The sequence below is a fragment of the Lutra lutra genome, chromosome 8 (genome assembly GCF_902655055.1).
Source record: "Lutra lutra chromosome 8, mLutLut1.2, whole genome shotgun sequence".
Classification (NCBI taxonomy): domain Eukaryota; kingdom Metazoa; phylum Chordata; class Mammalia; order Carnivora; family Mustelidae; genus Lutra; species Lutra lutra.
The window spans coordinates 128,901,401-128,917,845 of NC_062285.1; the positions used below are offsets into that span (position 1 = coordinate 128,901,401).

Here is a 16,445-nt window from a genome sequence, read left to right on the forward strand (position 1 = left end):
GGAAGGCTTTATAAAGAAGAAAACCCAGGAATCTGTCTTCAGTAGTTGCACTGGCAGGATTGATAGAGAACCTGAATATAATTCTTTTATCTTTCAGGAATATAATAAAATACGATAATAAATAATAAAAACAAACAATAATAATAACCACTAAGCCGCTTACCATACGACAAGAAATACTTCATACACTCCATCTCCTGTAACTGCACAATGCCCCGGGAGCCAGGCTTTATCACTATTTCCATATAGGCAAAATGAAACTCAGACTGGCCAAGGAGGTTGTCCAAGGTCACAGAGCTGGTGAGTGTCTCTGAACCCAAAGAGTCTAACCCTGGAAAGTGTGCTCTTAAACTACTTGCTCTATTGGCTTCCTAAGGTCATCCAATCAAAAGAATTTCTCACTGTCGTGATGTTACCAAATGTTTCCTTGGCCTTGTACTTCTCTGCTTCTTTCTGTGGTTGTGCTCCCTTCTGGTACCTCTTACTTACATCCCAGAGAGAAATGACTGGGTCTGATTGCCATTGGTCAGTATGCACACTCCTCTTTCCCACTCTCCTGCATTGGGTAGGGGGTCTCATGCCCGACAAGCCACCTTGGCCCCCCTACCTGGCTGTCTTTGGCAGATTCCTGGCCCTTATCAGTTCTCACAGTATGGTTGGATCTCATGACACAACACAAGGCTTTTCAGAGCAGGTGGCTTATGGGCATGTCAAGCAGCAAGAGGTTTTTGGACTATCCACCCTTGCTCAAAATGCAGGCTGTTCTCGGATTACAGTAGAGGCTTCTGTCCTTCACCTTGCTGTTTGTGAAATGAGAGGCTTCATGGACTCCCTCTTTGCCCTTAAGAGCCCATCTTTTTTCCCCAATATTGTTCTAGTCTTTGCTAGTTCTATTGTGAATTTATTCAGGTTTAGGAATCAGGATCACACATGTTTTCTCCCACTCTGGATGCACCAAGATTTTGAAGAAGAGAGGTCAATCCTTTTGTTTCTAGTGTCTTCATGTTGAAGCCGCTCAGAGTAAGGTCTTATTTCTTTAACATGGCATAAAGGCCAATAATGGCCCAGCTCCAATGGAGCTGTCTAGTGTCATCAATAGACACTTCCATATAGACAAGTCCTATGGAGAACCACACTCAACTGCCAGCATGCGGTACTGTGTAGAGTTCTCGTGTCATTGCTCGCACTGTTTTTCTCTGCTTGAAATTTCTACCACCCCATCCATTCAGTGTGGTATTATGCTAGAGTGGCTGAAAGCATGAGCTCTGGGGTCAGGTAATTATGGATTTAAATTCCAACTCTGCTTGGCAAATTTCTTAATCCCTATGAACCTTAATCCCTTCACCTGTCAAGTGGAGATAATCATACTTACCTCCTGGAGGTTGATCATTACATCAGGGAGTGCACACAAAGAGGTTATTTCAATGCCTGGCAGAGAGCAAATGCTCAGGAAATGGAAGTCTAGCTTGGATACCTCTGTTTTTCTCTTTTTTTTGCCCATATTTCCCCCACCCACTTCTCCATGGCATCGGTCACTTTCTCATCTGGTTAGTGCAATACCTTGTACTTGAGTGACGGCATTGTACTCCAAGATGTCAGACATTTTTCCCTCCAAGATTTCCCTTCTGAAAATGCCCAGCCTTCTACTCAAACCGTGAGTCTTGGTGCACTAATACCTGAGAGGTGGGGGTGGGGGGAGGGGAGGCAGGTGTAACAAGGGAAGGATTTCTAGGATCATGGCAGCTGTGGTCTAAGGGCCCTAACACTACTCAGCGTCAGCTAACTGTTGCCATGCAGGATTCTGGGCCCCCTGCTACCTGATCCATCTCTTTACAAGAAAAACTAAAAAAACCCAAAAAACAAAAACAAAAAAACCCCCAAAAACCCCAAAACAAAAAACCAAGTTTTTTAAAACATGAGATATCAAATTTATTAATACTCATTGCATTATTTTCTTTCAAATTATTTATTCAACAAAAATTCTTCAGGAACAAACAGTGGGTTAGAACCTGAGAATGCAAAGACAAACAAGATGGTTCCTGTTCCAGGAGCTCCCAGTCTGAAGAAGAGCTAGATGCGTAACAGGTCATGGAATCCAGCGATAAGTCCTGTGTTGGACAGTGATTCCCAAAGTGTGATCACAGGGCCAGCAGCATGGGCATCACCTGGGAATCTTATTAGAAATCTTATTAGAAATACAGATTTGCAGGCCTCCAGCCCAAACATGCCTAATATTAAAATTGAGGTTGTTTTACCAAGCTTTCTAGGTGATTCAGATGCTAAAACTGGAGAACCACTTTGAGCTTGAGCGTGGAAAGCCAAGAGGACTTTGGAGCAATGAGCCAAAACATCGGGGCCACACTTGAGAACTCTGCCATCCAAAAATCACCTCATGGTCCCTTCTAGGCTAGATTCTAAATAGGCTGCTCTCCGGTAATTCATGAGGATGATACCAAAGGGTATGTGTCTCTTTAAATAAACTGTAAGATCTTCAAGCACAGAGTTAAGATTCTTCTTTTAATTAGCTATTTCAGGTAAATTTCAGTGCATTTCAGTTTAATTCAGAAATTAAACTAACTGTGGGCAACGGTTATACACTCATTATGAGAAAATGGCAGATGTATATTTACAAATTTTCATAAAATACTATAGCAAAATATGCAGAAAATTTACTATTATAACCATTTGGAGTGTGTAGTTTCAGTGGCCTTAATTATATTCACACCATTGTGCAATCCTTACCACTGCCCAATTCCACAATTTTTGCAACTTCCCCAAAGGAGACTGTGTACCAATTAAACGATTTTGGTATCTTTCATCCTGTTTTATTCCAATGGGAGTTTTTCCTATTGATCTGTATGAGTTCATTCTAAATTAGGGCTACCAATCCAACATTTTCTTTGTCTTCTAATAACTTGTGTTTTTAAAGAACTCTATTCACAGTAAATTTTAAAAATCTGTTCAGAAAGGGTGCCTGTGTGGCTCAGGTCATGATCCCAGGGTCCTGGAATGGAGCCCCAATGTCAGGCTCCTTGCTCAGTGGGGAGTCTGCTTCTCCCTCTGCCTCGCTTGTGCTTGCTCTTTCTCCCAAGTAAATAAATAAAATCTTTTAAAAAATCTATTCAGAAAATTTTGCATTTTCATGGAATCATAAAACTATGGTTACAATTATATTACCAAATCTATGAATACTTCCCTTTAGGATTTCTGTTGCTGTCCTTGAAGACTTTAACAATCTCAATCTTACATTTCCTTTTAAGGTTTTAACATCTAAATACCTAAACCATATAAGATTTACTTAATTTTTTTTTCTAAATGGCTAATCACATGTCCCAATATCATTTATTGGGTAACCCATCTTTGCTTGATTTAAAATATATTTTTTCATATTAAATTTCTCTACATCCTGGTATTTATTCCTGGATCTTTTCTCCAGTCCTTTGAGACGATAACATCATCTTGATTACTGCCCTGTCCTGCTCTATTCTCTAGCGAGTTAATCCCTCCCCACTTTAGGTCATTTTGATGGTTGCATAATATTCCATGACACACAGGTACCGTAGTTTTTTAAACCAATCCCCTGCTCTAAGCATTTGTTTCCTATTCTTCCATACTCTACAGTGTGTAGTTTTCGGTTGGATTAAACGAATCCTCTGCCTCGGTGGCTCGAGTTGCGCCAATTATCCGTTTACCCTTTTCCTTGAATTATTTTAAAAATTACAACCAATACGCTTTACTGGTCTCACTTGGCATCATTGGCACTAAACCTGTCCAAGGGTGAAGATTAGCCGGCAGAGACCACCAAGCGACAGCAGGGGGCGCAGTTTCCCAGTGTCGCCTAAACCACATCCGGGTTCTACCGCAGGTTCGGGCCGGGAGCAGGCGGAACGTTTCTGTCACACCATCAATTAACCCACGCGCAGGGACCTTTTAGGCCTCCGCGCACCGCTCTTCGCCGGCGCTGCAGTTTCCTTGGGGGCAGCGAGAGCGGGCGTGGGGATTCTCCTGGTTTCTACCGTCGTCGTGAGCAGCGCAGCATGGACATACTTGCGGAAGAGTTTGGGAACCTGACCCCGGAGCAACTGGCTGCGCCCATCCCCACTGTAGAGGTGAGGGCAGCAGGCGGGGAGCGGAAGGGGTCGGGAGCGTCCGTAGGAGGCGTTGCCCGGCGAGCTCTTGTGGCGGGGTGAGGGGCGGGGGGGCAGCTCTGCGCATGCTCGCGGCGCCGGAGCCGGTCTCTTCCGGAGCGGGTTGCCACGTGCACGCGGAGGGGTTGAGCTTGGAGGAGCGCTCAGCGGGCGCTTTGCGGGTGGAAGAGTCCGGCGCGCTTGCTGCTCTGGGCTGGCGGCTACTTCAGCGTTCGTGTGTCTCGGGGCAGGACTGGTCCTCGCGCCCATATGGGGGCATGTAATGCATCCCCGCGGGACTGGAGAGGTCCCACATCCTCCGAATCCGGGCTAGTAATCCTTTTACCCGGAGCTCAAGTTTGGGCTGCAGGAGTGTTTTAAGCGCCCTGAAGATTTACCCCTTATTTTTGGGAGAAAAAAAAAATCTGTATTTTGGGGAGTAGCCCCATACCTTTCATCAGGCAGAAGTGTGCCTCCCTAATGAGTAATGAAGTTCAGCTGTGGACATAATGTTTACTTTCTGGAAAGGCACACAGAACCCCTCTGGGCCCCGATCTCTATTGGCATGGAAACGGGGCAAGTGCAGAAATGGTCCAGGGAGAACTTCCAGGTAGTTGCACCGCGGTAGGTGAGACTGCCCGACCGTCTGATGTTTTCCAGGAACTGCAATCCAGTAGTGCTAGAGGGAGGAACAGAGAAAGGGGTGGGTGAGGGTCCCGACTGTGGACGGTTTTGATCTTCCGTAGACCTCCGAAGGAGCGAGGAGATGCTGTTGAAGGGTTCAAGCAGCAGAGTGACATGATCTTTGAATCGATTGGATCATAAGAATTTCTTTATAAGTATTTGGCAGATTAGTGAGGTCCGTTATGATTAGTCCGCGGGATTTAATCCCTGAGTGCTTGCGGCGCAGTGTGATCATTGGGCAATACTGGATTTTTTTTTTTTAACTCTTTAAAAGTTAAGAGCCAGTATTTACTGACCATTTGGCATGTGACAGGCTCTGTTTACGCCTAAGGTGCATTGCGTTATTTAATTTTCTGAAATAAGTACTATTTTCACCGCATTTTGCCAATGAAGATTTTTGAGGCCCAGAGAAGTCAGGTAGTTAATCCAGTTTCAAAAAGATGTTAAGTGGCTGATCAGGATTTTGGACTCTGGCAGTCGGTTATTAGCTTTCATCCGTTATTTTTTCCTTTAAAGATTTTATTTATTTATTTGATAGAGATCACAAGTAGGCAAAGAGGCAGGCAGAGAGAGAGAGGGGGAAGCAGGCTCCTTGCTGAGCAGAGAGCCCAACTCAGGACTCGATCCCAGGACCCGGAGATCATGACCTGAGCCGAAGGCAGCAGCTTAACCCACTGAGCCACCCAGGTGCCCCAGCTCGCATCCTTAACTGCCGACAGACTGCTTCTCTGAAGACCTGAGGGATAAGCCTGAAGGATTTGTATAGATCTTGCTTGAATTTGCACAGTTGTGAAGGAACCAGAAGCACAGTCCCAGGCTTCTGAATCGGAAGTAACAATTCCTCTTCCTGGCCGTCTGTGTCCAATCTGCCATCAAATCTTAGGATCCTCCCTACTCAATACCTTCAAATCTGAAACTTCTGCTGTTCTCCAAGTTGGAACAAATGGCTTCTCTTACTTCCTAGGCTGCTGACTTGTCTCATCCCAACCTGTTCTCTGCCAGAGCCATCAGTTTTATTTTATTTTATTTTTATTTTATTTTATTTTATTTTATTTTATTTTATTTTAACACAACTATGATCGTGTTGCTCCCTTGATTAAATTTTTCAATCTCTGTCCTGTGATATTAGAGCAAAATCTAACATCTTAACCATATTTATAAGGTTCTCCTTGGTCTAGCCACTAATGACTTCTTCAGCCTCTTTTCCCACCATTCCCACCTCCTTCCCCATTCTGCCCTGAGATATTTCTTCTCTACTCACATAGTTCCTTCTGGATTTTTCTCTCATTCCTCTTTGTACATTTACGTATACTAAAATGCACAGATCTGAAGTGTTCAATTACATTTATTTTGACAGTTAGAGGTACCCAAATAACTACCATTCAATACAAGATCTAGAACATTTCCATGACTCCAGAAAGTTCCCTTATGAAACCTTTCGAACTTAACTCGAATTCTATCATCATAGATTAGTTTTGCCTGACTCCTCCTTTTTTAGTAGACTTACTTTTTTTAGAGCAGTTTCAGGGCCACAGCAACATTGAGAGGAAGAGACAGATATATGTGTACCCCACATCCCCCCGTACCCACCTCTCTTTCTGTTTTACTCTCTCCAGATTTTTGCTTCCCTCCCTGACCACTCCTGTCACTCCCCTTGCTGGATCTGCCTTCTGCTGCTCCTCTCTACGTGTCGGAGTGTTTGTGGTCTCACTGCATGGAACTCTTTCCCATCCACACTCCTTCGGCGATCTCCTCCATTATGTGACTTCAATTGTCCTCCATCTGTAGACCTCTCCCTAATTTTTATTTTTAGGCCACTCTCTTCCCAAGCTCCAGACCCCTATTTGTTTTCTCTTTGACATCTCCCCCTGACTTTCTAATGGATTTGTCAAACTGCATGTGCTCCCGGCCGAATTCCAGATAGCCTCTCCACACCTAACCCTGCCGCCCAGCAGTGTCCCTGCCTCCTCCTCTCCGTAAGTGGCAACTCTGGGGTGTCAGTCCTGACTCCTTTCAGAGTCTCTAATCTGTGGTCAAGTCCTATTAGCTTTGACTGTGTCTCCTAACTACAGTTTCTCCCTATCTGTACTGGTAACCATTGGCCTGGAGTATTTCAGTAAACTTCAGAGTCATCTCTCTGCTTCTAAGCTTGACTGTTCTCAACCTAGCAGCTAGAGTGATGCAGTTTAGATGAGTCAACATCACATCACTCTTTTGTTCAGAACCTTCTGATGCTTCTTACGTCACTCAGAGTGAAAGTCAGAGTTTATATAGCTGCTGCTGGGTCCCGTGTGGTCCTTAGACCCTTACTCAGAAACTGGGTATCCTTACCTTTAAAGACTTGTTTCTCACCATTTGTGAGAGTTCCTACTAGCAGAGTAGATACCATACATAAAAAGAGACTTATCATCTCAGCCGTGTACCACCTCAGGAAGGTATAGAGAGCAGGACTAAAACCTCGAGCAGTGCATGAGTGTGCAGGTATTTGATGTGGGTCACGAACCTCGTGTATGCCGAGGAGTTGTGTGACCAGACGTTAGCTGAGAAAGGACGGGGGGGGCAAGAGATCCAGCTTTCCAGGACTCTGAAACTAACGTTCCCTGTCTCAGACTGGCAAACCCAGCTTGCCCAGGTGTCATGACAGTAAAACAATGTGTGAGGAGTGCTTGGAGCCTTGAATCATCAGAAGATTAAAGTATATTCTATTTAAGAAATAGGTGGTATACAATGAGATTCCACCTTACACCAGTCAGAAAGGCTAACATTAACAAGTCAGGAAATGACAGATGCTGGCGAGGATGCGGAGAAAGGGGAACCCTCCTACACTGTTGGGAATGCAAGCTGGTGCAACCACTCTGGAAAACAGCATGGAGGTTCCTCAAAAAGTTGAAAATAGAGCTACCCTACGACCCAGCAATTGCACTACTGGGTATTTACCCTAAAGATACAAATGTACTGATCCGAAGGGGCATGTGCACCTGAATGTTTATAGCAGCAATGTCCACAATAGCCAAACTACGGAAAGAACCTAGATGTCCATCAACAGATGAATGGATAAAGAAGATGTGGTATATATACAATGGAATACTATGCAGCCATCAAAAGAAATGAAATCTTGCCATTTGCGATAATGTGGATGGAACTAGAGGGTATTATGCTTAGTGAAGTAAGTCAGTCGGAGAAAGACAACTATCATATTATCTCCCTGATAGGAGGGAGAGGAGATGCAACGTGGCGGGTTTGGGGAGTAGGAAAAGAATAAATGAAACAAGATGGGATCGGGAGGGAGACAAACCATAAGTAACTCTTAATCTCACAAAACAAACTGAGGGTTGCCAGGGAGAGTGGGGGAGGGAGAGAGTGGTGGGGTTATGGACATTGGGGAGGGTATGTGCTATGTGAGTGCTGTGAAGTGTGTAAACCTGGTGATTCACAGACCTGTACTCCTGGGGCTAATAATACATTATATGTTAATAAAAAAATTTTTTTAACTAAAAAAAAAAATAGGTGGTATATGTGTGTGTGTGTGTGTGTGTGTATTTGCACGCACATACACACATCTGGGATTTCCATAGAAGTGGTTACCATTTTAAAATTGCTGTTTTCATTTTTATTTCTTTTCTTCTGCTTTCTGTGATTAAGTCATTTTTGGCATATTAAAATGACTACTTGTAAAAATACTGCCATTGCTGGCACAGAGTGCTGATACACCTTGTTGTTTTGGTTCACAGGAAAAATGGAGGCTGCTTCCGGCATTTTTAAAGGTAATTGTTTAACACTTAATAATAGTTGGTTATTTTTCAAATGAAAAAAGTTAAATTCATCTTTCTTAAGGATTAAGTGTTTATCACCAACTAATAATTTTTGACTCTGCCTAACTATGTAATTTGTTGTATTTTAGAAATACAAGGAATTATAAGGCAGTTTCTCTGTCTGTAAGGTGCTGGTTGGGAGAGTGGTGATCTGATTTTAGAGATGAGGTATAGTATACGCAGCAGCAGAGTGGGCTTGGCAGAAGAGATGCTACAGGTGGTCGGAGAAGGTCTCCCAGACAAGGTGACACATAAACCCCGTCTCAGCCGGACAGGATTTAAGTAGGCGGAGAGGTCTAATGCGGAGAGCATGCCATGATAAAAGCAGTCAAGGGGCGCCTCCATGGCGTCTGTAAGGAACGGTGACCAGTCTGTGTGGCTGGAACGGACGAGTGGGTAGTCACAGGAACTGCTGAATGGAAGGTTAGTGGACGGCTTCAGTTCACTTTTAAAGAGCTTATGCCAAGATGTAGGGGGTACCACAGTGATCAGTCACTTGACACCAGCAGGATGGTGGTAATCAAAAAGAAAGGTAATAAATGTGATGAGGATGTGGGGAAACGGGAACCCTCCTGGCGGGAATGTGAAATGTTGCAGCTGCTTTGCATAGCAGCCTGGCAGTTCCTAGATGGTTAAACAGAGTTAACCATATAATCCAGGAATTCTGCTCCCACTTACTCAGGAGAAGTGAAAACACATGTCCGCACAAAACTTGTACACATATGTTCGTAATAGCCAAAAAGTAAAAACAACGCAACTGGCCATCAGCTGACAGGTGGATAAATAAAATATGGGATATCCATTCAGTGGTTCTGCAGTGGATTATTCTTTGGGAATAAGAAGAAATCAAGTGCTGATATATACCACAATGTGGACGGGTGTAGAAAGCACGCTAAAGGAAAGCATGGAGACTTGAGAAATGAGTACAGTCTTATCTGACTTAGTTCTGTGTTGTAGGCAGAAGGGAGAGTGCTGTTGGGGGAGTTCTGGGGAGGCTGTCAGGGCCTGATTGTTGGTCAGATTTGAAAGCCACGTTAAGGATGTTGGCTTTTCTTCTAACAGCGATAGGAAGCTGTTAAAGAGGTTTAAGAAGAGTGACCAAGAATGAAATGAAATGGTAATAAGGTCAAGGGAAGAGAAAAAAAAAATTTTTTGTTAAAACTTTTTTTTTTTAAGGAAGTGTATATGAGCAGAGGAGAAAGGGTGGTATTTAGGATTCAAAAAAGAGGAGACAACTGTTGGCACACAGTCTAAGAAGAGAGTGAGAATTCAATAGAGACATAAGACTGTGGTCGTTTCATTCATTTATTCGTTCATTCAAAGTTGGGATTCTCCTTTACTCAGACAACCTTGAAATATATTTGTCCAAAAACAAAGATACAAAGATTTTAAAACATAACTGAAGACAGAAACACAAAGCTTATAAGGCTGCCAGCTCTGTTGGCCAACAGAATCAAGACTCAGTTCTTAGGCTGGGATGACAACAGTGAGGAGAGGGACAAATGTTAATCCCTGTCCTTGGTTTCTTACAAATATCAAATTGGGTGTGTTTGACTTAATAGCATCGTTTTGTGAAGATAGACATCACCTTTTGAGTTTTAGTTGATGAATCAGTAACGTGGCCTTGGTTTGTTTTTGTTTTTGTTTTTTAGAATAGTGGTGGTGTGGTATCCAGAATGAGGGAGGCAGTAGCTCCACTGTATGCCGGTCAGACTGTTGAGAACCTTGTCAGTGAGTTCAGGGTGCCCATATTAGGAGGAACATGGACCAACTGGAACACGCCCAGGAGCAGGCCATCTGCTGCTGAAGGAAGGGTCCGGAAGGCATGCATGTGAGACAGAGTTGAATAGGTCATCCTGGACGTGACAACAGGAAGGACAGTTGTAAATACACAGACTGTCTGGGAGCAGGCCTTTCTCTCCAGAAGAACAGTTCAGTCCTCCGGGTGGAAACTAGAGGAAGGCAGACATCAGATCAGTATATACGGCTGAATTTTTTCCCCCAATATTTAGGACTGCTTCTATATGGGATGGTTGCTTTGTAAGCCGGTGAGATCCCAACAAGGAAGTGTAATTAAAGTGAAGGCTCTGATTATGTGTTAGTCATGTTCTAGCAGGGCTGAACCCATTGTGCTTGAATATTAATATTTAAAAAAAAAAGAACACATGGGGCGCCTGGGTGGCTCAGTTGGTTAAGCAGCTGCCTTCGGCTCAGGTCATGATCAGCGTCCTGGGATCGAGTCCCACATCGGGCTCCTTGCTTGTCAGGGAGCCTGCTTCTCCCTCTGCCTCTGCCTGCCACTCTGTCTGCCTGTGCTCACTCTCGCTTCTCTCTCTATGACAAATAAATAAATAAAATCTTTAAAAAAAAAAAAAAAGAACACATACAGGCCTTTTAAATTTTCATACTTTGGAGTGTGTGTTATTGTCTCAGTGTTTTCCATAGCACACCGCACTCTCTGCAGGGTTGTCTCTGGCTTCGGAGATGAAACGGAAGTCTCTGCTGGCTGTTCTGCTCTTAGGCTCCAAGAGTTTCACCTGCCTTTCAATTTCAAATGCAGTGATTTTCAATTTTCTTAATAAAGATCCTTATTTTCCCCCCCCTTGGTCTTCTATAAGAGATCTGAGTTTCACAATTGCTCGGATAGGGGAAGTCAGAAAAGAAAGTCAGCATTTTTGAGGGTTGAAGAAATGAAGCTTAATTGCTGTATTTTGTTTCTTGGATTTTTTGTAAATTGAAAGTATGCGGAGAAAATCTTGCCCCATTTGTTAGCTTATGGGGAGTCATTAGGTATGTTCGAATACCCCTAACTTGCATTCCAAGGGTCAGATTGATTCTCAAGGAAGAAACTTTGAGGGTATATTAGGATGGAGGAGAAATGGAATGAGGACACATAAATATAAAGTTCTACTAAGTGACACTTCTGGGTTTTTTTTTTTTCTCAAAACTTTAGAGAAAAATCTGAAGGCTCCCTGGGGTTAGAGTCTCTAACATACTATGCTGTATTGTTTCTAAGCTACTTTCTATTTTTTGTCTGTTTAGGTGAAGGGCCTTGTGAAACAGCATATAGATTCATTCAACTATTTCATTAACGTGGAGGTAAGCAGCAGGGCTTGGAAGCAGAGAGGGGGTGCCTGGCGGGCTCAGTCGGTACAACAGGCAACTCGATCTCTGGGTCGTTGGGTTTGAGCCCCACGTTGGGCGTGGAGCCTACTTAAAAAAAAAAAAAATGTAGAGACGAGAACTGATGGAAGCCACAGACGTTCCTAATGATGCTCTTTCCCCTGCAGATAAAGAAGATAATGAAAGCCAACGAAAAGGTCACAAGTGATGCTGACCCCATGTGGTACCTGAAGTAAGGAACCAGCTACCGTTGATCTGCTGCTTTGGTCACGTCCCGCGTTTTGTAAAGTGAATGTGGTTGTTACCAAAACTCTCATTAAAATAACTGTCTTTACTCGGTTCATAAGAAAAGTACTCAGTTTTTAGTGGGTAAACTAACGATAACAAGTGGAGTTATGCTTGAGAAGTACTGAAGCTATTAGGTTTAAACATTTTTTCGAACAATTTTAAACTTAGAGAAAAATTACCAAAATAGTACGAAGTGTTCCCTAATACCCTTCGGCCAGCCTGTGCTAATGTTAGCATCTTACATAACCAAACCAGGATCAGCAGACCCAGGCAGTCAGCGCTGATAGGATGCTGTCAGCCACTCCGCACCTCTTGTTTCAAGCTTTCCCGCTCATGTCTGTTTTCTGGCCCAGGATTCAGTCCAGAGCTCGATGTGGTGATTAGTTCTCCTGTCTCTTTAGCCTCCGTCAGCCTGTCCCAGTTCCTCTTACTTTCTTGGTCTTTTCTCACCTTGACACTTCTGAAGCATCCTGATTCATTGTTTTGTAGGAGGTCCTTCGGTTTGGGTTTGCATGATGTTTGCTCATGTTTCAATTGGCTTATGCATTTTTGGCACACAAGTAATGTTTTGTGCCATCTTCCCTGCATCGTATTGGGGGTTCAGAGATCAGTATATTCTACTGTAGGTGGTTTTAACTTTGTTCACTTGATTAAGGTGGTATATTCAGGCTTGTCCACTGTGAATTTACTATTTTTCCATTTGTAGTAAGTGTCTTACGGGGAGATCCTGTGATACTACGCAAAGAGCTTACCCACTAATTTTACATCAAGGATGGTTCTTATAACAATTACTGCTGTGTGTTTACCTGGTGGTGAGGCTCTCTTGCCATCATTCCTTGCACGTTAGTACTGGTATTCCGTTGGAAGAAAGAACTTTTTCTTCCCTTTATTTATCTCTCTCTTTTTTTAAAAAGATTTTATTCATTTATTTGACAGAGAGAGAGACAGTGAGAGAGGGAACACAAGCAGGGGGAGTGGGAGAGGGAGAAGCAGGCTCTCTGCAGAGCAGGAAGCCCAGTGAGGGGCTCGATCCCAAGATCCTGGGATCATGACCTGAGCCGAAAGCAGATGCTTAATGACTGAGCCACTCAGGCGCCCCTATTTACCTCTTTAATTTTATTTATATTGATATAGACTCCTGTGTATTTTAATCTGTGGCTCATGATCAGTAGTATCATTTCACTGCTCACATCATCTCAGGTTGACTGCTATGTCCTTTCAGCACACCCCACGTAATTTTCAAGCATTGATTTGCTTTGTGGTGTCATGAGGTATGGTTGATCTGGTATTTTCCTTATGTCAGCCTGGAATCTACTGTTCCCCAGGGAGCCCTCGCCTCCTTTTCTGGACAGTGTTTAAAAACCAAGATAGGGATAATACAGCCTTGGTAGAGCAAGGAAATATATGTGTGTGTGTGTGTGTGTGTGTGTGTGTGTGTAAATCACTAACATGCATGTGTACATCAGTATTTCCATATCCTATCTTCTTATGTATAAAAAACCCAGCACACTGATAGCTCTTATTTCAGTTCAGCTCATGGGACTTACTGTCACTGACCTCTTTCCTTATTTGTAAGTTCTGTCCCTAAAATGAGGAACCTGGCTCTCATCATTCACACTATTTTACCTATTTATTCAGTCCTAGACCTGGTTTAAAGGATTGCTGATTGATATCTCTGTGAGAATAGAATTTACTAATAAGAGTGCAATATCTATATATTGCTTTTTTGTCTTTATGTCTATGGTATCCAAGCAAAATACCTTCCAAAGCTAATTAGACTCGCTCCCTTTCCCACCTCCCTGGTTCAGTTACATTATTCATTTGTAAATCTGTGGCTTTTGTATTCCATTTTGGATCCCCTTCTGCATCCATAATTTTAATTATGCATTTGCTTTTTGGGTGTGTGAAACATGATTGTAGGAGTTAGACCTATAGAAAAGGTATTTTCAGGAAATTGTCACTCCCATCCCAGTTCTTTCCACCCTGTAGCCAGGCACTCCCAGTGGGTGACTAGTCTCATTAGTTTCTGCTTTCTTCCTGTTTCTTTTGCCGTAATGAGCACATACAGATGGTCCCTGATTTACAGTGGTTCAACTTAACAATTTTTCAACTTTACGATGGTGTGAAAGCTAGACACATTCGGTAGAAACTGCCTTGCATTTTGAATTTTAATCTTTTCCCAGGCTAGCAACATGCAGTACAATCCTCTTGTGATGCTGGGCCACACGGCCACAGCTCCGAGCCAGCCCCATAGTCACCGTCATTCTGTTTTTCACTTTCTGTTTTCAGTGAATTATGTGAGGTGATTAACACTTTGTTTTCAAATAGGCTCTGTGTTAAATGATTTCCCCCAACTATAAGCTAATGTAATTGTTCTGAGTACGTTTAAGGTAGGCCAGGCTAAGCTCTGAGGGTTGGTAGGTTAGGTAGGTTGGTAGGTTAGCCTGAATTTTTGACTCAGTCTTTTCAACTTACGATGGGTTTATTTGGTTTATTGGACTGTAAGACCTCTATTTTTCTTCCCTTATAACCTCTTCTTTCTTACATGAATAATAGCTCTTTTCATTAAATACTATCTTTTGAGCGCTGTCTTTCCAATATTTTAAAAAAGAGATTTATAATAATTTCTTTAAAAGTTTGATAGTAGTTACCCTCCTTTGTAGAGCTGCATGTACTATTATGTCAAGAGGATCTCAAATTATAATTTTTAATTTGTTTGTCATTCTTAGCAAGGTAAGTATTTGTCAAAGTATAATCCTTGTATTTGGGAGGAAAATAGCGTGTTTGTTTATATGTTCTTTGAAAGGTGTAATTGGTCATGGAATAATGTGCTTTTCAGGTATCTTAATATCTATGTGGGGCTTCCTGATGTTGAAGAAAGCTTCAATGTAACCAGACCAGTATCCCCTCATGAGGTAATTATCCACCTTACCGTAACTGAATTTGTTTGCCTTAGCTCAGAGTCTGTGCCTCTAATACATGCTCTTAAAATGATTTAAAAACAGGGAAAAAAATATCTCCTATGAGACAAAGATAACCAAAATAAGTTAGCATTTATATAATACTGTATTCAGAAACAGTTCCGCACAATTTAGTTCATCACTGGATCCTAGTTAGCGTGCCCTGTTACATAACTGTCCTTTCTGCATCCCTGCCTCTGAGCCTTTGAGCAGCTCCCTTCGCTCCTGCCCCAGCCTTTGAGCAGCGCTCCCCTCGCCCCTGCCCCAGCCAGCCAGCCACTTGTGCCGAGGACCGTGTGCTGTGCATTTGCAGAGGTTACCGAGCATGTTTTTTGAGGATCAGCAGGCATCGTGTCAGGCAGAGGAGACCAAGGGCAGGGGCTCAGAGTCTGTTAGAAGAGATGAATGGGAGGAAAATTTGAATTCCAGGATTTTAGCGGAGCTGCAGACAAAAGATTGTAGAACAGGCTCTTTTATTGGCTTTTAAAACATTCTAGATTCCTCTGGAAATTCTTCCACTTACTGTCCATAATTTGGAATTGATTACTGTCCATAAATTATTTGGAATTAATTACTGTCCATAATTGGAATTTTAGGGAAAAAGTGATTTTTGTAGATTTATGTAGTTTTTGTTAATGTAAAACTAAAATGTTAAGCAATCAGGGAAAGTGGCAGAGGAACCTTTACTAAACAATAAGTAAGTTGTTAGAATGTTAGGGTTGTTGTCTGAGCAATGTTATCGGGAAGTACGATCATAGAACCAGACATTTCACACAGGTATATGTCAATGTTATTTTCTCACCGAGCATCGAGTGTCAGTTGGACATTTATTTTGTGCCTCAGCATTGAGAGATAGAAAAGAAATGAGACCCTCTCCTTCCTCAGGGAGTTCATACACTGTGGAGAGATAGAGCACGTGAAACGGACACCAGGGGTTGCACACTGGAATGCCTGGAAGGGTGAGGGAGGCATGAGAAGGGAAGTTGTGTTGAGTAGGAAGTGGTGAGGTTTGGAATGTTGGAAAGCATGGGCACCTCCTTTAACTTTCCCCACTTCCTGTTCTATTTTGCTGGAGTTTTCCAATTTTGTAGGAACTAGGCAGCCAATTAGCAATTTCCACATCATCTTCTGAATTATATTACCAAGTGTAGAGTAGAGAGACGACAAATCAGTTTGAAGTAGTTCAAGAAGCCTGAGGCCACAGTTGTCCTAATCATTCTTTCTGATGTTGGAGAAAACACATGGGTGTTACTGCAGTTAGGGAGGGAGGGAGGGCACGAAGATTTCTTGGAGGGGTTTTGATCCTTGGGGAGATGGGGAGAGCGGGAGAGCAGGTGGGTGGGCAGTTGGGACCCACAGCAGGAGTGGCGGGGTGTTGGTGCTGCCGATCCCCAGCACAGCCCCACTCCTGTGATGACAGGGAGGCCGGGGGTGTCAGGGGGACAGATGGA

General features: G+C 43.0%; 1 protein-coding gene across 4 annotated transcripts in view; it reads left to right on the forward strand.

Moving 5' to 3' along the window:
• The first annotated feature begins 3,849 nt into the window (after window positions 1-3,849).
• Window positions 3,850-16,445, forward strand: part of POLR3B (RNA polymerase III subunit B) — a 132,778-nt gene continuing 120,182 nt past the window's right edge. For 2 of the 4 annotated variants that reach the window (XR_007129397.1, XM_047741197.1), the window contains exons 1-5: window positions 3,850-4,109; window positions 8,543-8,575; window positions 11,666-11,722; window positions 11,914-11,978; window positions 14,874-14,949. Coding sequence is in view for 3 of the 4 variants with exons in the window: in XM_047741197.1 (XP_047597153.1) it covers window positions 4,038-4,109; window positions 8,543-8,575; window positions 11,666-11,722; window positions 11,914-11,978; window positions 14,874-14,949 (303 nt within the window). In the remaining variant the exon portion in view is untranslated. Of the gene's footprint in view, window positions 4,110-7,954; window positions 7,978-8,542; window positions 8,576-11,665; window positions 11,723-11,913; window positions 11,979-14,873; window positions 14,950-16,445 lie in introns of those variants that run through there. The other 2 variants (XM_047741195.1, XM_047741196.1) reach the window with 2 other exon arrangements.